This window comes from Ranitomeya imitator, chromosome 2 (genome assembly GCF_032444005.1).
Source record: "Ranitomeya imitator isolate aRanImi1 chromosome 2, aRanImi1.pri, whole genome shotgun sequence".
In the NCBI taxonomy this organism is placed as follows: domain Eukaryota; kingdom Metazoa; phylum Chordata; class Amphibia; order Anura; family Dendrobatidae; genus Ranitomeya; species Ranitomeya imitator.
The window spans coordinates 40,395,437-40,421,388 of NC_091283.1; the positions used below are offsets into that span (position 1 = coordinate 40,395,437).

At 41.3% G+C, this 25,952-nt stretch overlaps 1 protein-coding gene across 1 annotated transcript; it reads right to left on the bottom strand.

Moving 5' to 3' along the window:
* Positions 1–466: 466 nt before the first annotated feature.
* LOC138667163 (mRNA decay activator protein ZFP36L1-like) lies at positions 467–7,024 on the bottom strand. Its single transcript, XM_069755459.1, has 2 exons — positions 6,661–7,024; positions 467–2,706 (listed from the first exon to the last, which is right to left on the bottom strand). The coding sequence occupies exons 1-2, from the start codon at positions 6,733–6,735 to the stop codon at positions 1,753–1,755; spliced, it is 1,029 nt and encodes a 342-aa protein (XP_069611560.1). The 5' UTR covers positions 6,736–7,024; the 3' UTR covers positions 467–1,752.
* Positions 7,025–25,952: the final 18,928 nt, after the last annotated feature.

A 25,952-nucleotide genomic window follows, 5' to 3' on the forward strand; every position in this document is an offset into this window, starting at 1 on the left:
CGTAGGGAGCAGATTAGTATCTAAGGATTTCTTTAATGTTCCACAGGTGATTTATTTCATTTGGGGATATATAACTTTTATAGTGAAATATTTAAAGACACGAATTGCTGGGATTCCGTGAGGATTAGCGTAGCTACAGTACTTTTTGAGTTGCTCAGATTTCCATCAGTGGGCATCCCCCCCCACCAAAGCAAACCTCATGATAAAATCCCTTTTTAAATTGGTTTTCCCCATTAATAGGTGAAATAAATATAACTTATGATCACTACTGGGCCCCCCTCTGTTCCCCAAAATAAGGGGGTCCCATGCTGTGATTGCAGCCTTAGTGTGCATCTACATCACCACCAGGGGCTATGGTGGATATAGACATGATGCATCTGTAGATACAGACTGACAGATCGATGCCTTAAAAAAAATATAAAATAATAATATTCTAATAAAGATAAAGAAATTACCAAGGAAAAAAAAAAAAAAACGCAAAATAAAACCCAACACAAAAAAAGTTACTTTTTTGGTTCACCACAAATTGTTACCGAATTTAAGCTTTAAAATCTAAAAGAAGACAAAAAAAAAAAAAACAAGACACCATCTGATAGTAGAAAGTGATTGGGCTGGAAGTTCACTTTTTTTTTTTTTTTTTTCCATGTCATAGGTAATCCTTCACAAAAAAAAAAAAAAAAAAAAAAAAAAATGGAATGAAACGAAGGTTCATTGACAATTAGTGGTACCACTCATGTTCTATGGTGCTCCTAAGATCTACCCAACTGATCTAGAAGACAAGTGTTGACTACACGTAGGGAGGTCCAAGTACAATAAATAATGAGAATACTTTGAGAACCAACCTTTGAAGTTCTAGAAATGATAAAGGGTGAACAGAGAGTAATATTTCTGAGGTCATCTAAGATGCTAAGAAGTTTGTCCATCCATTTAGGTGAAGAACAAAGTTTGATTGTTCTCTACTACTTTAGTCATCCTATGAAATACTAGTAGTTGATATTTGGGTAATGGATCAATAAATGCTGGGTCACTCTTGATGTACCTTTTAGAATACAAGCACAGACATCTTAAGAAAAAAAAAGCCCTCTAAGAAATATCAAGGCTCCAACAACCTGGAATGGCTGGTCTCAGCGCGCTATTAAATGACCGCTAAACAGGTGGCTTATTGGCAATTTAGTGATCAAAGGCCATGATTGCTCCATGTAAACTAGCCATGAGGGTTGTTTCACAGACTTAATTAAAAGCAGCAGTAATTCTTGCCAGAAGTGGAATGAATTGTCACTAAAAATATGTCCTTTTCTGCTGCATCCACTTTGGTTTGGCTCAAAAAATTACCAAAAAAAAAAAAAAAAAAAAAGCCTTGTGTGAAAGCACCCAGAACTGTGACCATTGGTTAAACAAGTCACATTTTCTACCAATAACTTTTGGACCTTTTAAAAACTAATTTTCAGCTTTTTTGCTTCATAATTACCACAGTCCCTTATATTACTGGCCAGTAGTGCACACCCTTGTCCTAGTAGGACAACTGGATGGACCCATTACTCAAAATCTCCATTCCCCTTAGAATCTGCAAATTTGTAACCTCTAACAAGTACATCTGAGTCAAGACTTGTTCCAACTAGAAGAACATAGTCGAAGACATTCTCAAATGCCCAAGTCAGATTCTAGACCGCCGTTCTCATCCGAGCACTCAATATCAATAGACAGTCAATAAAGCCAGCTGATCACAAAGCCCAAGAGAAACAGGAAGGCCGATTAGTCCGAAAGGAGGCTGAAAATCGGAAGACGTTTTGCTTCCTGAGAGTTACCAGAAGCAGATGTTGATTCTTCTACCTTTTCAGATTGTTGAGAGGAATCCCACTTCTCTGCCATCTTCGGATCTTCTTGTTGTACCCAGGGAGAGGCCTGCAACTGAAGACTATCTACCAAAGGGTTCTGCACAGTTGAGCGAGGTGGAGACACTGTCACAAAAAATGGTAGACTTAGTGGGACCGGAGAGGTAGGTAAGGAGTCAGAGCCAACGCTGGCAAATGGGTTAAAAGTTGGGCTCACTGGGCTAGGAGAGAAGGGAGATAAGGAAGTGAGTGAAGAAGCAAAGGAAGCGGAAAGAAGGGACACAGAAGAGGACGACGATGAAGAAGACGATGATGACGATGGTATTCCAGAGCAGCTGACGCTGTGTCTCAGTAGGTGAGGACGGTGCCCCTTGGAGTTGGTGTTGAACCTCTGTTCCTCAGCATTGTGGATAAAGTGACAACGTGACCCATACGGACAGAAACCAATGGTGTGATAAGTTCGGCACAGCTCCGTCTTGTACTTAGGATGGCGATTCAGTCCCCGCAGCTCTCCAGCCCCGTGAGCAAACTGACACTTTGAGCCGTATTTGCAGGAACCGCTCTCGTGAAAAGTGCGACACAGCTCGGTCTTGTATCGGGATGTAGGTGGTCTCGAAGCAGACGGAGACACTTTGGTTTCCTCAATCATGCTAACGGAGCGGTCTGCTTGAAAGGGGATAAGTCTTTGGACATTTGAAGAGGGCAGCTCAGAATCCCGACTCCAAGGGCTTTGTAGAGGCCATACAGCAGAATCTGTCACGAGTTCCTGGTCATTTGGGTCTTCGTTGAGGTTAACGGGACAGGAAGAGTGTGCACTTGACTGCTCCTTCCCAGGACTTTCCATGTTTACCCCCGCCAGCAGGGATACAAAATCCTATAAAAGATGAAAACAGAACAAAAAAAGTTTAATGTTGACTTTTGGGATCCAAAAATTTGGTAGTGATCTAGACTAACCTTATGGGAATCGAATAGGATGGATCAGAACCTACTAGTCTATGGCTGGCCCAGTTCAGTGATCCTGGAAGCCAAAACTCAAAAAAGAAGCACAAAGGCAGGTCCCTAGTGGACCAATATTACAACACCAAGAAGGTAGATGAGGTCTTCAAAGGGTATTCTCATGACCGAAAGAAACCCCCATCCACAGGATAGGGAATAACTTTCCGATCACTGAGGGTCCAACCAGTAATCCTGACAACTGGAGCCATGAAAAGCCCTATGAGTGGAGCAGTGGTTGATTATGCGCAGTCCTGCTCCATTCATTCCTAATGGGAGCACTGGAGCTTGCCGAGCATTTCACTTGGCGGATCTTCAGCAGTCCCGTTAGAATGAAAGGAGTGGCAAATCAAGCCCTGAATCATTCACATAGGGCTCTTCAGAACCAGATTTCTCAAGACCGCTGGGAAGGCCCAGTCAGAATGTTATCCTCTACCCCAGGGGTGTCAAACTGCATTCCTCGAGGGCTGCAACCAGGTCATGTTTTCAGGATTTCCTTGTACTGCACAGGTGATAATTTAATCACCTACACACACAATGATTGCAGCACCTTGTGCAATGCTAAGGAAATCTTGAAAACGCGCATGGTTTGTGGCCCTCAAGGAATGCAGTTTGACACCCCTGCTCTACCCCATGGGGATGATGTTCAAATCTGAAGAAACCCTTTAAGAAAACCTGCAGCCGGAAGTTGACCCACGCTGCAGATATAAAATGCCAAGTGTGCGTTCACACCGAGTTTCTGGTTCGGAAACACAAAACACCTATAAAAAAAAAAAAAAGAACAAAAACTAACACTTGGAATTTATACTAGAATCCTGCCGCTACTTTCACACTAGCGTTTTCTGCAATCCGTCACAATGCGTCGTTTTGCAGAAAAAACGCATCCTGCAAAAGTGCTTGCAGGATGCGTTTTTCCCCCCATAGACTTGCATTGACGACGCATTTGCAACGGATTGCCACACGGATGCGTCGTGCTTTTGCGGACTGTTGGGAGCAAAAAACGCTACATGTAACGTTTTTTTTTTGCTCCTGACGGACCGCTTTTTCCGACCGCGCATGCGCGGCCGGAACTCCGCCCCCACCTCCCCGCACCTTACAATGGGGCAGCGGATGTGCCGGAGAAATGCATCCGCTGCCTCCATTGTGCAGTACGTTAAACGCTAGCGTCGGAATCTCTCCCCAACGCATTGCGATGGGGAGATTCCGACGATAGTGTGAAAGTAGCCTAAGGCTATGTTCACACTTTGCAGATTCCACTGCGGATTTTTCCGCAGCAGAATTCCTAAATCCGCAGTGAAAACCCGTTGCGGTTTTTACTGCGGATTTATCGCGTTTTTTACTGCGGTTTCTTCTGCGGATTTTCATCTGCAGTTTTCTATTGGAGCAGGTGAAAATCCGCAGAAAAGAAGTGACATGCTGCGGAATGTAAAGATTTTTCTGCAGCATGTGCACAGCGTTTTTTGTTTCCCATAGGTTTACATTGTAATGTAAACTCATGGGAAACTGCTGCGGATCCGCAGCGGTCAAATCCGCTGCAGATCCGCAGCAAAATCCGCAAAGTGTGAACATAGCCTTAGGGTCTGTGCACACGTCACATTTATTCTCTGCAGTTGTCACAAAATCTGAAGGATTTCCTAGCTCCAGCAAAATGCATGAGATTCCTGAGGTCTCATACACACGCTGCTTATTTTCTTCCTTGCAGATTTAAACCTGCAGCTTGTAAAATTCTATCTATAAATTTTGCTGCAGATTTCACCCGTAATGAACAGGAAGGCATCAAGAAATGCTGGCAAAAAAAAAAAAAAAGTCAAAAATGCACATATCTTATGCTGTGTTTTTTCTGCCAACATCAGTATTTGCAGCCAAGTCTAAGAATCTGCACCTAAACATTAAAGTAAGAACTAGGAAAGTAATAATTGGCCCCGTTCACACTTGGATATTTCAGACTTGACTTATTTGAGGTGTGAATAAGGGAAATTCACAAACACATGAGCCAAACGCTGCAGTTGAAAAGCCACCGGAAGACACGGTTTTATGGAGGTTTTTCCATGTTCTGGTCTTTGAAGCTAGGAGTAAAGGGGCATTTACATGATTATCGTGAACAAGGAGTTTTTCTAGGAACGCTCGGATACCGATATGCTGTGTGTGAACATAGCCTTAGGGTATGAGCGCAGGGTAAGAATGTGAGGCAGAACTTTAGGCATTTCAGGGGGGGGGAAAAAAAAAAAAAAAATACAGCTGCAAAGCTGAATTTTTGCTGCAGATTTCCCCCCACTCACTAGTAGGAGTGAACTCACTGAAAGGATTGACGCTGCAGATTTAAGCCTGCAAATCACAGATAAGCAGCGTGCGCACAAGACACCAGGATTCTCACTCGGATGGAATCAAGAAACTATACATTGGGTGACAAATCTGCAGGAAAAAAAAAAAAAAAAAAAAAAAAAAAAGGCACAAGCAGAACCTGCTTTTTTGCATCAAGTTTCTTACTGCCAAGAGAACAGATTTTGCAGCAGAAAAAAAAAAACAATGCAGCAAAAATGCTATATGTGAACACAGCCTTAGGCTGTGTGCACGCAATGCGGATTTGCTGCGGATCCGCAGCGGATTTTTCCATGCAGAAACGCTGCAGATCCGCACTGCGATTTACAGTATAACGTAAATCAATGGGTAAAAAAAAAAAAAAGTTGTGCAGAAAAAATAAAAATAAATGCGGAATTGCTGCGGATTTAAGAGAAGTGCATGTCACCACTTTTGTGCGGATCTGCAGCGTTTCTGCACCCCTCCATGATAGAAATCCGCAGTGGCAAAAACTGCATAAAATCCGCGGCAAATCGGCAGCTGCCCGGAGATGGATTTTGTGCAGAAAATTCCGCACCACATTCCCTAAATGTGTACATAGCCTTACAGTTCCAGCAAAGATTTCAGAACACTTTGTGACCGAATTGCTGCATTTTTGAAGACGGCAGCGCATCACTTCTTTTAAGGTTTACTTGCACCCATAGAAAGTAACGGGTAAGAAAAAAAAAAAAAAAAAAAAAAAAAACCAATGCAGCAAAACATGCAGGGATCAGATTTGGTTGCTTTTTTTTGGTACAAAAACCTTAAGTTGAATAATCTGTAAACTCTCCTGAGTTCTGGTAATGCACCAGGTTACTGCATTACCAATAGTATTCGTTACATGGGACTGCCGATTCAGGAACTTCTATTCTTGGCAAACATTACAGAGCATGATACAAAGTATCCTCCAGTCACTCCCAAAGCTTCAGCCAAACTTATGGACTTGCTACCAAACAGAGGAACCTCCTACCCTCACAATTAAACTGTTAGGCCATGTTCACACACAGTGATTTATTTTATTTTATTTTTTTTTGCAGCTAAATCCTGCTCCTTTGGCAGAAAAACAAAACAAAACAAATAGGTTTTGCTGCATGTTTGGTGTAGATCAGGTTTCATTTGTTTCCAGTACATATTTAAATTAAGTCAGCAAAGCGCAATGTGTGAAAATAACTGTTTTTGGAGCACTCTCCAAATAAAAACTAAGTTTTTGACTCCTATTGAAAAAATAGGAGTCAGAGAATGGGGGGGGGGGGTTGACATATGAAGTTCTTACACCCTCTCCTTAGAGAGGTGGTAAAAAAAGAAGATCCCCCTCAGTGCAGTCTATGGACACAATGGAGTCACAGTTTTAGGAGTCTGAGCAGAAAATAAACTTATTAATAAGAGTTCCAGTTCCATTGTTCTAAATGCTCCAATCACACTGCACTAATTCCATAACACACACATTAATAAGGATCATTGTCAGACATTGTATTTGGGGCATGTGCTCCTGCTTTACCTTGGGGAGGTCTGTGTCCAGCTCGGGGAAGGGGCTGAGCATGCTGGAGGGCATGCTAACAGGTCGTGCTGGCATCAGAGGTCTGGAGAGCCCTTATATCACTGCCACCTCGTGTTCTGCACAAAACCCAAATGTTTGTAATCAGGGCAGATGGTGAGACCCTCAGGTTCCGCCTCTGCCAGTCCCACCCACACATCCACACTATCCAGGATCACTACACACAAAATAAAGTTCCTTCCCCAAACTTTCCCCTTCCTCCTCCTCTTCCTCCTCCTCCTCCTCAGCTCAGGACTTCCCAAGATGAGAGGTCTCAGCAGCTCTCTACAAATCAGCTCCTTTCACACTAGCGTCGTACGACGCACGTCGCAATGCGTCGTTTTGCAGAAAAAAAAACGCATCCTGCAAAGTTGTCTGCAAGATGTGTTTTTTTCTCCATAGGCTTGTATTAGCGACGCATTGCCACGTCGTGTTGCGTCGGACCGTCGGCACAAAAAAAACGTTGCTTGTAACGTTTTTTGGTGCGTTGTGTCTGCCATTTCCGACCGCGCATGCGCGGCCGGAACTCCACCCCCCCATCTCCCCGCAACTCACAATGGGGCAGCGGACGCGTTGTAATAATGCATCCGCTGCCCCCGTTGTGCTCCGTTGTGACAGGATGCGTCGGTACGTCGGCCCGACGCACTGCGACGGGCCGATGCCGACACTAGTATAGGCTACTTTCACACTAGCGTCGTACGACGCACGTCGCAATGCGTTGTTTTGCAGAAAAAACGCATCCTGCAAAGTTGTCTGCAGGATGCGTTTTTTCTCCATAGGCTTGTACTAGCGACGCATTGCCACACGTCGCAACCGTCGTGCGACGGTTGCATTGTGTTGTGGCAGACCGTCAGCACCAAAAAAACGTTGCTTGTAACGTTTTTTGGTGCGTTGTGTCCGCCATTTCCGACCGCGCATGCGCAGCCGGAACTCCGCCCCCTCCTTCCCGCAACTCACAATGGGGCAGTGGATGCGTTGTAATAATGCATCCGCTGCCCCCGTTGTTCTGCGTTGTCACAGGATGCGTTTTTTTTTTCCCAGCAGTTTTTGAAACTGAAATTTTCCAACTCTCCAAATCAAAACTCCCTAATTTTTTTAACTCCTTACTGTTCTCGGAGAACACACCCTCAGACTACGCGCACACCACGTCTCTGCTGAACCGGCCAAGCTTTTCAATCAGAAGACACTTCATGATACTGGCGGTTTTTTTTATTTTACTGGAGTCTTTTATGTCATCTTGTTTTGGAGGTTTTTCGTTACGCCTTTTTTTTTTTTTTTTACTGTCATTTTCCGGTTGTTTTTATTTTTTCCCCCACTACATTGAATAATGAAGAATGCGCTAGATTTTTTTTGTTTGTTTGTTTTTAAGCCAAAACAATGGTGAAATGTTCCATAACTAGTGGTAAGGTGTCATCTCGTCATTTTCTGGTGCAGAAATTTTGGCATCTCTTGGCACCAAAAAAAAAAGGGAATTTCAAATCCGCGCGTTTTTTTTGCTACTGTTTTTTTTTTTTTACTTGCAGTTTTTACCCACTCGGTTAGTAGTATGGGTGAAATCTGCAAGAAAAAAAAAATTGAAAGAAATGACACGCTGGAGATAGAAATCTGAAAGTCACAGAAAATCTGCTGCATATTTACCGCTTTGGAACTTACCCCCCCCAAAAAAAAAGTTTTTAACAACTTTTAAAAACTTTGCTGAATTTTCCTGCAAATTGTGAGAATCATCCAGAAAAGGAGCAGGAGAAGGTCTGATCTTATTGTACTCAAAAAAGTTTACCAGCAAGATCTTAAAGTTCCCCCTCCTGAATGCAGAGCCCCCTCCTCCATCCCAGGTTACCCCCAACCCCCCATGGCTGCAAGGACAAAGGAGATGTTCTTTGTGGAGGTAGCAGAGCTGATGTGCGGCACCACTGGGCTGTATGTGTGTTCAGTGATCCTAAGAAGATGGTCTTATAATAAGATGAATGGCAGACAACCCCCCCACCCCCTCTGCAGGAAAAACTCCCCTCCTCCACCTTTATGTAGGCTGCTCCCATGCACACACTATAGGGACTGAGGTTTTTTTTCCACTGCACAGACCCTAATACATGTTTGCTTTAGCCCCCATATGTTTGGGAATATCTGCCCCGTAATTACACTAAATATGGAAATAAAAGTGTTTTTTTTTTTTTTTTTAATGAATCCCTTTCTAACATTTTTTTCACACTCAGTCAATGTTAAAAGTCATTTACATCCGTGATTACCTCCAGATGTGGTCAGAATTGACCGTGACCCCCTTAAAAGCCAATAGTTGCAATATGTACCCTGATAATGTGTAGCGAACAATCCAAAAAAAGAAAAAAAAACTTCACCACGTGCAGTACTCCTCCCTGCCTGCGGGCGCAGCGCTATATAACATAGCAGCCTGTTTTTATATCTGCATTAATTTTTTTTTCTGTTTTAAAACTGATTTTTATTTTTGCCCCAATTTCTCCTTTAAAGTTGCGCCTATTTTTAAAGTCTTTTTCTTCTTTTTTTTTTCTCTGTTCGACATTCAATATTTGCGACTTTTTATAAAGTCACAGAATTTGGGGGAATTTTTTGTTTTTTTCCGGGACCAGAAATTTTTACGCCGTCGATAAAGTTACAAGCGACATTTTTTACAGATCTTTCAAATTCTTTTTGCTGTAAAATGAAGAAAAAAAGTAAAAACAATATAAAAATAAAGAGCATTTTTTTTTTTTATCTTGCGTAAAATTAATGCTCCATTTTCAGGAATTTGGCACAGAAAAATAGCAGCGAGTATGAGCCAAAAAAAAGAAAAAGTCGCTTAAAAAAACTGATGAATGGGGCAGATGCGTAGTTTACATCTTTGTACAAATCATGGCGTGTCCCAGCAAAGAGATAAATACGTCTGTTCCCATATTTCCCAGGTTGTTGCCATGTTCACACCCAGCGGCTCTTGTGTTAAAGCATATTAACTCTTACCTGTTTAGTTACCTAGGTTTTTTTGGCATAACAGCATCAATCTTGAGCATGGCCAGCTTACGTGCAGGATTATGTCCATCCGTATGTAGGTGTGTACATACATATACCGTATATATTTATATATATGTATACACACTGCTCAAAAAAAGGGAACACTTAAACAACAGAATATAACTCCAAGTAAAATAAAACTTCTGTGAAATCAAACTGTCCACTTAGGAAGCAATCAATGACAATCAATTTCACACGCTGTTGTGCAAATGGAATAATAATAATAATAATAATAATTTTTATTTATATAGCGCCAACATATTCCGCAGCGCTTTACAAATTATAGAGGGGACTTGTACAGACGATAGACATTACAGCATAACAGAAATACAGTTCAAAACAGATACCAGGAGGAATGAGGGCCCTGCTCGCAAGCTTACAAACTATGAGGAAAAGGGGAGACACGAGAGGTGGATGGATAGACAACAGATGGAAATTATTGGCAATTATCAAGACACCTTCAATAAAGGAGTGGTTCTGCAGGTGGGGACCACAGACCACATCTCAGTACCAATGCTTTCTGGCTGATGTTTTGGTCACTTTTGAATGTTGGTTGTGCTTTCACACTCGTGGTAGCATGAGACGGACTCTACAACCCACACAAGTGGCTCAGGTAGTGCAGCTCATCCAGGATGGCACATCAATGCGAGCTGTGACAAGGGGGTTTGCTGTGTCTGTCAGTGTCCAGAGGCTGGAGGCGCTACCAGGAGACAGGCCAGTATACCAGGAGATGTGGAGGGGGCCATAGGAGGGCAATAACTCAGCAGCAGGACCGCTACCTCAGCCTTGTGTCTGCACAAACGGTTAGAAACCGACTCCATGAGGATGATCTGAGTGCCCGACGTCCACAGATGGGGGTTGTGCTCACAACCCAACACCGTGCAGGACGCTTGGCATTTGCCACAGAACATCAGGATTGGCAAATTCGCCACTGGCACCCTGTGCTCTTCACAGATGAAAGCAGGTTCACTCTGAGCGCATATGACAGCCATGACAGAGTCTGGAGACGCCGTGGAGAGCGATCTGCTGCCTGCAACATCCTTCAGCATGACCAGTTTGGCAGTGGGTCAGTAATGGTGTGGAGTGGCATTTCTTTGGAGGGCCGCACAGCCATCCATATGCTCACCAGAGGTAGCCTGACTGCCATTAGATACCGAGATGAGAACCTCAGACCTCTTGTGAGACCATATGCTGGTGCGGTTGGCCCTGGGTTCCTCCTAATGCAGGACAATGCCAGGCCTCATGTGGCTGGAGTGTGTCTGCAATTCCTGCAAGATGAAGGCATTGAAGCTATGGACTGGCCCGCCCGTTCCCCAGACCTGAATCTGATTGAACACATCTGGGACATCATGTCTCGCTCCATCCACCAACATCACTTTGCACCACAGACTGTCCAGGAGTTGGCGGATGCTTTAGTCCAGGTCTGGGAGGAGATCCCTCAGGAGACCATCCGCTGCCTCATCAGGAGCATGCGCAGGCATTGTAGGGAGGTCATACAGGCACGTGGAGGCCACACACACTACTGAGCATCATTTCCTTGTCTTGAGGCATTTCCACTGAGGTTGGATCAGCCTGTAACTTCATTTTCCACGTTGATTTTGCGCATCATTCCAACTCCAGACCTCCGTGGGATATTAGTTGTGATTTACGTTAATCATCTTTAGGTTTTATTGTTCTGAACACATTCCACTATGTGATGAATAAAGATTTACAACTGGAATATTTCATTCATTGCTATCTAGGATGTGGGATTTTAGTGTTCCCTTTATTTTTTGAGCAGTGTATATAGTCTTTATTTTACTTGCTTATATAGCAGCGCGTATGAATGTGTGTACATGTATGAATGTGTGTGCGTGTATGAATGTGTGCACATGTATGAATGTGTGTATGTATGAATGTGTGCAAATGTATGAATGTGTGTGTGTATGAATGTGTGCACATGTATGAATGTGTGTGTGTATGAATGTGTGCACATGTATGAATGTGTGTGTGTATGAATGTGTGCACATGTATGAATGTGTGTATGAATGTGTGTACATGTGTGAATGTGTGTGCGTGTATGAATGTGTGTGTGTATGAATGTGTGTACATGTGTGAATGTGTGTGCGTGTATGAATGTGTGCACATGTATGAATGTGTGTGTGTATGAATGTGTGCACATGTATGAATGTGTGTGTGTATGAATGTGTGTACATGTGTGAATGTGTGTGCGTGTATGAATGTGTGTGTGTATGAATGTGTGTACATGTGTGAATGTGTGTGCGTGTATGAATGTGTGTGTGTATGAATGTGTGTACATGTGTGAATGTGTGTGTGTGTATGAATGTGTGCACATGTATGAATGTGTGTGTGTATGAATGTGTGTACATGTGTGAATGTGTGTGCGTGTATGAATGTGTGCACATGTATGAATGTGTTTGTGTACATGTACGAATGTGTGTGTACATGTATAAATGTGTGTACTTACACCAATGTGTGTGTATATTATTAGGCATATTATTATACAAGACCCCAGCATTATGTTGGCTTGCCCTCGGGGTGGGCGCTCATACCCTGACCCTGTTGCAGTATATGGGGCGCATCTGCAAGAGTTTGTATGTTCTCCCCGTGTTTGCGTGGGTTTCCTTCGGGTTCTCTGGTTTCCTCCCACACTCCAAAGTGTGGCACAGTGATGATGTCTGTAAAGCGCTGTGGAATTAATGGTATTATATACAGTAAGTGAGTAATATAAATATAATGTGGAATACACTATACTGGGGTCCTATGGCAGGCACCTTACTTGTGTGGGGTTCTCTGGATGATTCTACAGCAGACGCTTCATGTGATCATTTTGTCTTCATCTTTTGGCCATGGTTGCATTTCCACTGAACTGGATCTAATGATGATTCAAGTCCGTTTCAGCAGAACCCCAGGAGGTCCAACTGTAGGCTAAATTACGCTAGTTAGTTAATACGTTAGTTAATACCTTCACTTCTCCAGAGATAGTCCTAGACAAATGACTGCAATTTTGTCCCATCCCTGTCCTGTTGACAATGGGGACCAGGACCAAGCTTGTTGGGGGGGAGATAACTAATTTGGGGCATACTCCCGCAGTGCAGAGGGCAGGAGTCCCAGACCATCCTCCTTAATGGCAGATTGGCTTTTGCTTGCTCCAGAGCCGTTCCCTGCAGTGAGATTGATATGCAACAGGATTGATTTTCTACAGAGATAAAAACCCAAGAATGCCAATCTGCCAGCAGCACAACAATGCTCGGTCCTAATCCTTCCCTCTATTGTTAGGGCCATTATTGAGCAAATGACTGCACAGAGGCGACTTTAGGAACAGATTCCTCTCCGTTTATAGGCAGCTTCAGTGTAGAGCATACATGTCAAACTCTGGCCCACGAGCCAAATACTGGCCCGCAGGCTGGTTATACAGTATTTGGCCCGCGACACCAGAAACGCCATCGCTATGTGGATCCATTATTCTGTATGGAGGACTATGTGGGGCCTATTATTCTGTATGGAGGACTATGTGTGTTAGGAGTCTAGTTCCCACCGCTGCACAGGGGGGATTTCGAACCATGTCTGCTGCGGTCTCTCATTCTGCATCAGCCGCAGTGGAGCCTGCTCAGCGGAGACGTCGGTCCCAGCGTCTCGCTCAGTCTGGTTCTGTCCAAAGGGTTACTGCTGCCTTTCCAGGCTCTGCCATTGAAGCCTGTACTGATCATCGGCAAGCAGACGCCTCTGGGACTAAGTCCTGCTTTCCCCCTTCTGAGCATGCCCAAAGGAAGACCTCTCAGTGGAGGTCTGGGGTCACATGCTCAGGTACTGAAGTAGCTCCTATTGGTCCACCAGGAAGGTCCTGAAGTTGCTCAGTTACTGTAGCAGTTCTCATTGGTCCTCTAGGAAGGTCCTGAACTTGCTGCAGCTATAAAAGGTTCGCATGGCCGCACGGCCATGTGCTAGTATACTCTTTTTTATGGGTGTGTTGTGAGTGAAAGTCGCTCTTTAATCATCCCCTCCCTTGTGTTTGTATGCTCGCGTAAGGAGGATGATTGTAATCTAGCGCCCGACTTTACCAACATAGTACACAAACAGCGTCTATTGCTGTGACCACCAGTGCGGCGCCATGTGCTATCACCTCGCTTTCCAAACCCAAGTCTGGGTGGTTAGTGGCGTCCGTCAGTGCGGCACCGCATGCACTCTCGTGCTACTTTATTATTATTTCCGTTATGTGCGGCATTGCGGCCCTGTGACGCAACAGGGTTCGCTTCTTTCACACAGGGTGAAGCTAACCCGTGTGTGTATCCTCATTGTACCGCCATATAGTCTGTCATTGCTTAGCAGCAGGTTCCATCTCTGCACGGTGGACCCCAGGCTGCGAACGCACCTTATTCCTTTTCTCTAATTATTTGGTGCGTTCCGCTAGCCCTAACATGTGGATCCATTATTATGTATGGAGGACTATGTGGGGCCATTTTTCGGTGCGGAGGACTATGTAGGGCCTATTATTCTGTATGGCGGACTATGTGGATCCATTATTCTGTATGGAGAACTATGTGGATCCATTATTCTGTATGGAGAACTATGTGGATCCATTATTCTGTATGGAGAACTATGTGGATCCATTTTTCTGTATGGAGGTCTATGTGGGGCCTATTATTCTACATGGATGACTATGTAGAATAGTTGTCTTCCGACTTTGTCCAAGTTTGTCTTTTTGGCCCTCTGTGTGTTTGAGTTTGACATCGCAGGTTTAGAGGAAATGGGCAGTTGCACAGGAGACTCTACTAATATGGGGCTTGCTTCCAAAAACGGCTTTCCAGACATTCAAGAATAGTCGCTGCAAGTATTTTTTTCACTTTTTTTCTCTTCGTTCTAGCCTATTTAGAAGATAAACAGCTGCCGGGAACCACCAGCTAAGATTATCTCTGAAGGTCAAGGGATCAGCAATCTTTTCCCCTTTTAGAAGATGTTGGGGGGGGGGGGGACATTTAGGCTTTATCTAATATGTCTTACCGGCTTAACATCCCCCAGACTTGCCAACTCTCCAGGAAAGTCCAGAAAATGAGAAGACTTCCCGGACTTCTGACAAATCCACCTGATCATCTGCAAATCCCAAAACCTCCTCGAAATTGGCGCCTTCAGAAAAGCCACTTCCATGAGCAGTCGCAGCCTAAAAAATGGGGGCACGGCTATGGCAGAAATAATGTCGCCTTATACCGTGTTCTCCCAGAAGGCATGAAAGTTGGCAACTATGATATAGCCACATATTTTATGAAAAATATTTTGTTGCCCCATGGCCTCAATTACCATTCTAGCTTTTTCAAATTATTTGAAGGGGGTCTCCACTTTTTTCTTTGTTTTACAAACAGGGTGAATATCAGCAGCCAGGCAATTGGCAAAAATAAAAGGTGCAAGGGTGGCCACGTAATGGTGCCAAAAAGTGACCGTAGGAGGCTGCACATAGCTTATCTTAGTGCCTATTTTTTTTCCTTTGACTGACACTTTGGCAGCCATAGTAGGGGAGCGACGATCAAGAGGAGTCAAGGAGGAGGTCAAATTTATTAAAGAGGTTCCCCGGTTTTATACGGTATGCACTCCAGCCATGGGGACGTGCCAGGAAATGTGCGCCAAATTTATCGGGGATGTTCTCCAGGCCATGGAGTTAATACTTCTGCAAAGGCAAGGAGGAGCAGCTGGCTGTCAGCCGCCATGCAGGAAGGATTTGAGGAGCAGCAGCTGGCTGTCACTTGCTGTGCAGTAATGTAGAGGGGATAGTTAAAGGGGCAGCTGGCTGTCATTAGGGGCAGGAATTTGTTCAGTAGGTTGGAGGGGTCACAGGGGTCTAACCTCTCCATTCCGCTGCTCTTGCAGCCAGATGTCAACAACCCCCCTATCTAAAACCATCAGTCACCATCTCTTAATGGGAAGGGGCGGCTTATGCCCAGTTGGTCAGAGCTGCCTGCACAATATCTGCCCAATCCCATCTGATAAGGCATTGCCTCAATCCCATCAGTGGGGAACGTTCAACACAAAATGAGATTTGAGTGCGGAAAACGTCTAAAAGATGCCATAGCCATATCGAGTAAAAAGTCTCCAAAAATACTTCTCAAAAATAAAAATAAAAACTTGGACTTTCTGCTTCAAGAACGTAGCAAAATGACTCTAAAGGGTATAGTACTAAATTCACACTAAAGAGTATTTCATAACGTTTTTTTCGCGAGGACGTTGGTATAGATCTGCTCCAAAGTCCTCTTCGAAAAGCACCTGGAAAACTCGTTCCTATTCATTTCTATGAAAAATCCACTTTGTTGTTCATTTGAAAAAAAAATTTTTATAGTCTTATTTTTCCAGAAGAAGTTTTTGAACCCGACTAGTGGAGAAAAAAAAAAAGTGCAAATTTGGCACCGTCCAATCAAAAGGCTGCAATAAACGCTTTAATGGGAAAAAAAAAACTCTACAAAAGTGTTTCAAGAAACGCTTTAGAAATAAAAGAAAAAAGATCCGCCAGAAAGGAATCTCTTGACGGAACTCAGTTTTTGAACGCCTCAAAAAAAAAAAAATTCCACGGAAGGGTCATGTGCACACGGAGTTTTTCAAGAAGTTTTTGGAGCGGAAGACCTGCAAATCTTCCCCCCAAAAAAATTCTACAAAAAGACTCATTATACGCACAGCCTCCAGAAAACACTGCTTTTTTTTTTACTGAACAGTTTTTTAAAGAGATTTTTAAAATAAATTTTTCCACAATTTTTCTTGCAGACCTGTTAAGTTTGGAGAGGCAGCCACATCACAGAAGTGACGCGATACTTCTCTCTTTTTTTTTTTTTTAACTGAGGCAAGGTTTTCAAAACCTCGCCCTAAATAAAGGCTAAAAAAAACCCTTTAAACAATAAAGTGGACTTAACCTAGACATGGATAGGAGGCGTATACAAACCGCATCTGGATGAAATTTTCATGGGCATTTTGAAGCAGCTCTGCAGGGTGTAGATCCCTGTATGGGAAAGGTCTTCCATTTTTCCTGGTCCGTGTACTTTATAGTTGACCTCTCGCACCTTTTCCACCACCATATATATATTTGTGTCATTTTTTACATTTTAAAAATTCCAAAAAAAGGAAAATGGGCCGATGCTAAAGTTTGGGCACCCTTGGAGATTTCTATGCTCATATAATTTTGATCAAGGTTTCAGACCTTTATTAGGCTGTTAGGTTATGGCTTGCTCACTATCATCGTTCGAAAAGGCCAGATAACGCAAATTTCCCAGCTTTATAAAAACCCAGCCTCCTCTAGCCTTGTGCCAGAAAACAGCAGCCATGGGTTCTTCTAAGCAGCAGCCTAGCACTCTGAAAATGGTTTTACAATGGCCCTCACAGTCCACTGATCTGATCATCATTGAAAATCTGTGGCTAGTCCTCAAAATAGCAGAGGATGGAAGACGACCCAGGAATCTCACAGAACTGGAGGACTTCTCCAAGGAAGAATGGAAGAAAATCCCTCAAACAAGAATTGAAAGACCCTTGTCTAGCTACAAAAAGCATTTACAAGCTGTGATACTTGCAAAAGGGGGTGTTACTAGGTACTAACCATGCAGGGTTCCCAAACTTTTGTATTCACCCATTTTCCTTTTTGTAATTTTTAAAATGTAAAATATGAAGATACATTTTCCCCCCAAATACAAAGGAAATGTGTCATCTCTAACCTTAGGCCGTTCAGAGATCATTTCATTTTCAACTTGCCTAACTGTTCACAGTAACAAGAATTTTGACCAGGGGTGTAAAAACTATTACATTACACTGTATAAAGAGATAAAGAGGAGAACAGGTCATCCTCTCATCTCCTCATTACCGGGCAGTGGTCACACAAGACAGAGGTGGAGGAAGATAATGTATTCGGGAGGAGTGGGAAACCAGGGGATAGGATGGAGGGTACAATGACAGGGGATGGAGGACGGCAGGGGGTGAAGGAATGGGATGGCAGCAATAGTCTCCATGACCCCATCTGCTGCTCCCACATTCCTGCGATTCAGGCCCCGGGGAGGGAAGGAGATGTATTGTCATGTAGAACAGGAACATCAGTAATGCCCCAAACATCTATCTATCATCTATCTATCTATCTATCTATCTATCTATCTATCTATCTATCTATCTATCTATCTATTATCTATCTATCTATCTATCTATTATCTATCTATCTATTATCTATCTATTATCTATCTATTATCTATCTATCTATTATCTATCTATTATCTATCTATCTATTATCTATCTATTATCTATCTATTATCTATCTATTATCTATCTATCTATCTATCTATCTATCTATCTATCTATCTATTATCTATCTATTATCTATCTATCTATTATCTATCTATCTATTATCTATCTATCTATCTATTATCTATCTATCTATCTATTATCTATCTATTATCTATCTATCTATTCTATCCATCAATCATCTATCTATTATCTATCTATTATCTATCTATTATCTATCTATCATCTATCTATTATCTATCTATCTATCTATCATCTATCTATTATCTATCTATCTATCTATTATCTATCAATCATCTATCTATTATCTATCAATCATCTATCTATCATCTATCTATTATCTATCATCTATCTATCTATCTATCTATCTATTATCTATCTATCATCTATCTATTATCTATCTATCATCTATCTATTATCTATCTATCTATCTATCTATCTATCTATCTATCTATCTATCTATCTATTATCTATCTATCTATCTATCTATCTATCTATCTATCTATCTATCAATCATCTATCTATTATCTATCTATCATCTATCTATTATCTATCTATCTATCTATCTATCTATCTATCTATCTATCTATCTATCTATCTATCTATCTATCTATCATCTATCTATTATCTATCTATCTATCTATTATCTATCTATCTATCTATCTATCTATCTATCTATTATCTATCTATCTATCTATCTATTATCTATCTATCTATTATCTATCTATCTATCTATTATCTATCTATCTATTATCTATCTATCTATCTATCTATCTATCTATCTATCTATCTATCTATCTATTATCTATCTATCTATCTATCTATCTATTATCTATCTATCTATCTATTATCTATCTATCTATCCATCTATTATCTATCTATCTATCATCTATCTATCTATCTATCTATCTATCTATCTATCTATCTATCTATTATCTATCTATCTATCTATTATCTATCTATCTATCTATTATCTATCTATTTATCTATTATCTATCTATCTATCTATCTATCTATCTATTATCTATCTATCTATTATCTATCTATTTATCTATTATCTATCTATCTATCTATCTATCTATTATCTATCTATCTATCTATCTATTATCTATCTATCTATCTATCTATTATCTATCTATCTATCTATTATCTATCTATCTATTATCTATCTATCTATCTATCTATCTATTATCTATCTATCTATCTATTATCTATCTATCTATCTATCTATCTATTATCTATCTATCTATTATCTATCTATCTATCTATTATCTATCTATCTATCTATCTATCTATCTATCTATCCATCTATTATCTATCTATCTATCTATTATCTATCTATCTATCTATTATCTATCTATCTATCTATTATCTATCTATCTATTATCTATCTATCTATCTATTATCTATCTATCTATCTATCTATCTATTATCTATCTATCTATCTATTATCTATCTATCTATCTATCTATCTATCTATCTATCTATCTATCCATCTATTATCTATCTATCTATTATCTATCTATTATCTATCTATCTATCTATCTATCTATCTATCTATTATCTATCTATTTATCTATTATCTATCTATCTATCTATCTATCTATTATCTATCTATCTATCTATCTATCTATCTATCTATTATCTATCTATTTATCTATTATCTATCTATTATCTATTATCTATCTATTATCTATCTATCTATCTATTATCTATCTATCTATCTATCTATCTATTATCTATCTATTTATCTATTATCTATCTATCTATCTATCTATTATCTATCTATCTATCTATCTATCTATCTATTATCTATCTATTTATCTATTATCTATCTATTATCTATTATCTATCTATTATCTATCTATCTATCTATTATCTATCTATTTATCTATTATCTATCTATTATCTATTATCTATCTATTATCTATCTATCTATCTATTATCTATCTATCTATTATCTATCTATCTATCTATTATCTATCTATCTATCTATCTATCTATCTATCTATCTATTATCTATCTATCTATCTATCTATCTATCTATTATCTATCTATCTATCTATCTATCCATCTATTATCTATCTATCTATCTATCTATCTATCTATCTATCTATCTATCTATCATCTATCTATCTATCTATCTATCTATCTATCTATCTATTATCTATCTATCTATCTATTATCTATCTATCTATCTATTATCTATCTATCTATCTATTATCTATCTATCTATTATCTATCTATCTATCTATTATCTATCTATCTATCTATCTATCTATTATCTATCTATCTATCTATCTATCTATCTATCTATCTATCTATCTATTATCTATCTATCTATCTATCCATCTATTATCTATCTATCTATCTATTATCTATCTATTATCTATCTATCTATCTATCTATCTATCTATTATCTATCTATTTATCTATTATCTATCTATTATCTATTATCTATCTATTATCTATCTATCTATCTATCTATTATCTATCTATCTATCTATTATCTATCTATCTATTATCTATCTATCTATCTATCTATCTATCTATCTATCTATCTATCTATCTATCTATTATCTATCTATCTATCTATTATCTATCTATCTATCTATCTATTATCTATTATCCCTGTATTATCTCTCTATCTTTCCCCTTTGTCCCCTGTAATCCCTCCGGCCGTTGTCATCTTGCAGCACTTTGGGTCGGTGCAATATCTGGATATCTGTTTAGTTTTCCTGCGACAGAAAAACCCATCATGTAAATGTCAATAAACATCTCGGCTTCCTGTGAAATTGTCCCTATTATGGCGTGTGCCAGTTATTACTATTAATTAGTTATTAGTTATTATTATATTATTATTATTATTATATTATTATTATAATAAGGGCAATGTGGGGCGAACACTTGGAGGCCAAAGATGTGAGGGGCTGACTGATTTCATTCAAATTATAATGAATATCATAAGAAAAGTTCACGTCACGTTATTTTAGATTATCTATCCTTCTAAATAGAATAAACAAGTGATAAAAAGTTATATGTATTTATTAAAAAAAACCTACAGCTCGCCTCGCCCTGCAAAAAAAGAAGTAAAACATAAAAAAAAAATTGGGGGTCTGAGAACATGGTGGTAAAATTGAGAGGTAATGTGACATCAGCTTTGTGCACACTGATCTGCTTCCAGCCATTTGTTTGCATTGAGAGAGGAATGTGCATTATTTTGCCATCACCTTTTTATGTTGTGTTGCAGTAGCCTGTCTTATCCACTAGGTGGCGATATAACACTAGAGTTTTTTGCACGGTTTCTCCTGCGTTTAGCCATAGCCCCAAGTCCCCAGTTTTCTACCTCAACTTCTGGGAGAATAAATCCTTTAACTTTTTTTTTTTACTTTGCTAATTCAACTTTTGTGAATACTGTGATCATGCTGCCACTGCGACTGTCACTGGACGTAACTCTGACAATTAAAGGGAGGTGTCTGCAATAATAATAATAAAAATAATAATATTTACAGTGCAAACCTACTTTGCAGCAATTTAGAATCAGGTTAGACAATACTTAATTACAAAATGACCCAGGACCCTGCCTATATGAGCTTACAATCTACATTACCGGGATGCTGAAAATTAAAGGGTTATTCCCCCCCTAAAAGTCAAGTTGCTTCTCCCTGGGGATCAGACCTCTCAGACCCCTATCAATTAATTTCCTTAAATGGGGGAATGATGAGAAAGGGAGTGGAGCTGCGCACGTTCAGTCTCAGCTTCAGCCTTACTGGGGCGCAGTGTGTCTGTTCCATTCATTGTCTATGGGACTGCCGGAAATTGGCAAGCACAGCGCTCAACAGTCCCATAGACAATGAATGGAACAGAAACCCTGTGACCCATTCAAGATGAAGCTGAGATCCCAAGATAGGAGCCTTGGAACCTCAGGGATGGGAATGTTCAGCCTCTGCTCCATTCATTGTCTATGCAACTGCCAGAAATAGAGGAGCACAGCACTCAACAGTCCCATAGACAATGAGTGGAACAGAAACCCTGTGACCCATTGAAGATGAAGCTGAGATCCCAGGATAGGGGCCTTGGAACCTCAGGAATGGGAATGTTCAGCCTCTGCTCCATTCATTGCCTATGCAACTGCCAGAAATAGAGGAGCACAGCCAGCAGTCAACAGTCCCATAGACAATTAATGGAACAGAAACCCTGTGCCCCATTCAAGATGAAGCTGAGACTCCAAGATTGGGGCCTTGGAACCTCAGGAATATGAATGTTCAGCCTCTGCTCCATCCATTGTCTATGGGACTGCCGGAAATTGGCAAGCACAGCGCTCAACAGTCCCATAGACAATGAATGGAACAGAAACCCTGTGACCCATTCAAGATGAAGCTGAGATCCCAAGATAGGAGCCTTGGAACCTCAGGGATGGGAATGTTTAGCCTCTGCTCCATTCATTGTCTATGCAACTGCCAGAAATAGAGGAGCACAGCACTCAACAGTCCCATAGACAATGAGTGGAACAGAAACCCTGTGACCCATTGAAGATGAAGCTGAGATCCCAGGATAGGGGCCTTGGAACCTCAGGAATGGGAATGTTCAGCCTCTGCTCCATTCATTGTCTATGCAACTGCCAGAAATAGAGGAGCACAGACAGCAGTCAACAGTCCCATAGACAATTAATGGAACAGAAACCCTGTGCCCCATTCAAGATGAAGCTGAGACTCCAAGATTGGGGCCTTGGAACCTCAGGAATATGAATGTTCAGCCTCTGCTCCATTCATTGTCTATGCAACTGCCAGAAATAGAGGAGCACAGACCGCTGTCAACAGTCCCATAGACAATGAATGGAAGAGAAACCCTGTGCCCCATTCAAGATGAAGCTGAGATCCCAAGATTGAGGCCTTAGAACCTCAGGAACGGGACTCACCTGCCTTGTTCTTGAATGGAGCAGTGCTGCGTATGTTCAGCCACTGCTTCATTCACTGTTCATGGGATTGCCGGAAATAGGCAAGCACAGTGTTCAACAGTCCCATAGGAATGGGTCTCTCCAGCGTTGTGAAAGGAGCTGAGGTGCACAGGTTCAGCCTCTGCTCCATTCATTGTCTATGGGACTGCCAGAAATAGGCAAGCACAACGCTCAACAGTCCTATAGACAATGAACAGAACAGAGACACTGTGCCCCAGTAAGGTTGATGCTGAGATCCAGAGATTGGGGCCCTGGAACCTCAGGAATGGGACTCCCCAGGCTTGTTCTGAATGGAGCGGAGGTGCGCATGCGCGACACCTGCTCCCTTCATTCTCTACGCTGTGCTCAGCCATTTCCTGCAGTCCTATATGATTGGAGCGGATGAGCACCTACGATCCATCCAGGAAAACTCTGCATAATCCCATTCTTGAGGTTCCAGAACCTCGATCTTGGAATAACCAAGGAGTCGCACTAGTCGGACGCTCAGTTTTTCACAGGGGATCATTTTTTAATAACCCTTTAATATATTGAAATCACCATTGACTTACTAAAAAACCCTGAGCAGAATGTGATTTTGCTTGGATCATTTGGTCACGGGCCAGTTCCGGTGAATTTAGGAACAGGAAATAACCTCACTGTGGCCCTTGTGATGGTTGTAAGGCCTCTTTCGATTTTGTTTTCCACAGAGAATCATTAAGGACACGGCCATGGTAATTCTGCAATTTCACCGCGATTAACGCGTGACCAGATGTTGGCATGTAGCTTCTTCCAACGCCCTCAAGAATCACCTCGTGGTCCATTAATCTCCATCATCTGATCGCTGGAGGTTAGATCATCGCACCGATCAGACATTGATGGTCTATCCTAAGGGCAGGCCAAAGACTGATATTCCTGGAGATGACAAATAAGGTTCCGCGGTGAATCACCTTTGGCTCCGAAGAACTTTAAAAACATGGTTGTAGTTATTATTATTATTATTTATTGTTATAGCGCCATTTATTCCATGGCGCTTTACATGTGAGGAGGGGTATACATAATAAAAACAAGTACAATAATCTTAAACAATACAAGTCATAACTGGTACAGGAGGAATGAGGACCCTGCCCGCGAAGGCTCGCAATCTACAAGGGATGGGTGAGGATAGAGTAGGTGAGGGTAGAGATGGTCATGCAGCGGTTTGGTCGATCGGTGGTTACTGCAGGTTGTAGGCTTGTCTGAAGAGGTGGGTCTTCAGGTTCTTTTTGAAGGTTTCGATGGTAGGCGAGAGTCTGATGTGTTATGGTAGAGGGTTCCAGAGTAGGGGTGATACGCGAGAGAAATCTTGTATACGATTGTGGGAAGAGGAGATAAGAGGGGAGTAGAGAAGGAGATCTTGTGAGGATCGGAGGTTGCGGGTAGGTAAGTACCGGGAGACGAGGTCACAGATTAGTTCTCTGGAACTGATCAAAGATCGAGGGATGGTGTAAAGTACAGTGGAAGACGCTCTTCCTAAGAACTGGGCAACTTCACCTAAATGAAGACCATGTTCCAAAAAAAAATCAGAAATGAAAATAAGAGAATGCCGCGCTACACTTCTCTGGAAAAACCAGAATCTAAATCACAGAAACGTGTAAGGAATATTAATAGTATATACTCTCCAAGTTCAAAATCCCTCATCAGATAGAATTAGCGAGATATCTCGAACAATCAAGCCTTTCAACATTTGGATAATGAAAGAAGACTACTAATGAATCTATCTAGTGCTTTGGAGACTTTTTTTGGTGAATTCTGTTGGCAATTTGATGTAGAATTGCCCTAGGTAATCATATAACCCAGGGAATGGTGCACGGGAAATGGTTATTACGAATTGCGTTTCGCCTCTCTGTTCAGGCTTCTTCTGGGAGCATCTTTTCGTAATTTCATATTCCAGTTTTTCCAAACAAAATGTAGCACGGTTATTTGTTATTTTATTAGTCTTTCCAATGTGTTCTGAAATCCCCTTCCACTAAGATTACAATTAACGCGTTCCTTCCCTTTTTATGTTTGTGTTTGGCCTTTCCTTTTTTTGTGTGTGTGTGTTTTTTGCAACATTTGCAGAAGTCAATGGGAAATTCAATTTAAAAAATAAATTGCATAATTAAAATCTAAAATCATTCAAAAATTTCTCCTGTATACTAGCTCTTCCCCGAGGAGCCACCGGTGCTCAATCCCAGCAACTTTCGAGCCTTAGTTGGACCTTGTAAGCTGGTAGAGCACTTACCGTGAATGTGGAGACAGGGAGGAGATCTTATGTGACCTCATCTCTGGTGGCCAAGACTTCTGCTCATGGGTGAAACTGTTCTGTCCTAGTTCCCTTTACACTAGATTGGCCATGTTCCTGTTCCTGTTCTTCTCTTACGCTGCCCTTCTTTAACCGTCTTCCTCCTGTCTTGTCTGTAGCTTCCTCGTGCGTCCATTCTTTGAGGACATTTCAACATCTGAGATGACGTTTTTGAAGATGGTTTACATAGGGATAGTAGAACATCATGACAGCTTTCCAGTGTTGGCTGGATGGTCCTATCCCGCTCTGTTGTTGGGGAAGGGCACCCAACATAGTGATATTCTTTGGGGCTTGTTGCTTCCTCTTCCGATAGGAGCATAACGTGAGGTAGAGGGCTATTATTCTGTCTCTTCTAGCTCAGATGGAACATCACCACTGCAGCTAATGTTCCATCTGAGCCATGAATGTCTCATAGTTCTCTCTCTACTGGTGGAGGACAGAATGTCACCACTGCAACCCATCAGTGGCTACTGATCGGCTGCAACTCCTATGAGGCCCCTAAGGAAAAGGAAGTGATGATGAACGTCAGCTGGCCGGTAGGTGAGTATCTGTATTTTTCGTTATTTGTCATTATTCACCTATACCCGGTAAATATCATAAATGCCGCAGTCGTAAAGACTCGTTGATCTCCATATCCTTTTTTACGATAGGTGTTTTTTTTTTATTATTCCTTAGTAGGCATTATGTGTATTGATGAGAGTTGGTGAAGCTCAGTGTAGATGACGT

Coding starts and splice junctions, on each gene's coding strand:
- LOC138667163 (XM_069755459.1), bottom strand. CDS start 6,735: ATGCCAGCACGACCTGTTAGCATGCCCTCCAGCATGCTCAGCCCCTTC. Junction 2,707..6,660: donor TGGACACAGACCTCCCCAAG/GTAAAGCAGGAG, acceptor CATCTTTTATAG/GATTTTGTATCCCTGCTGGC.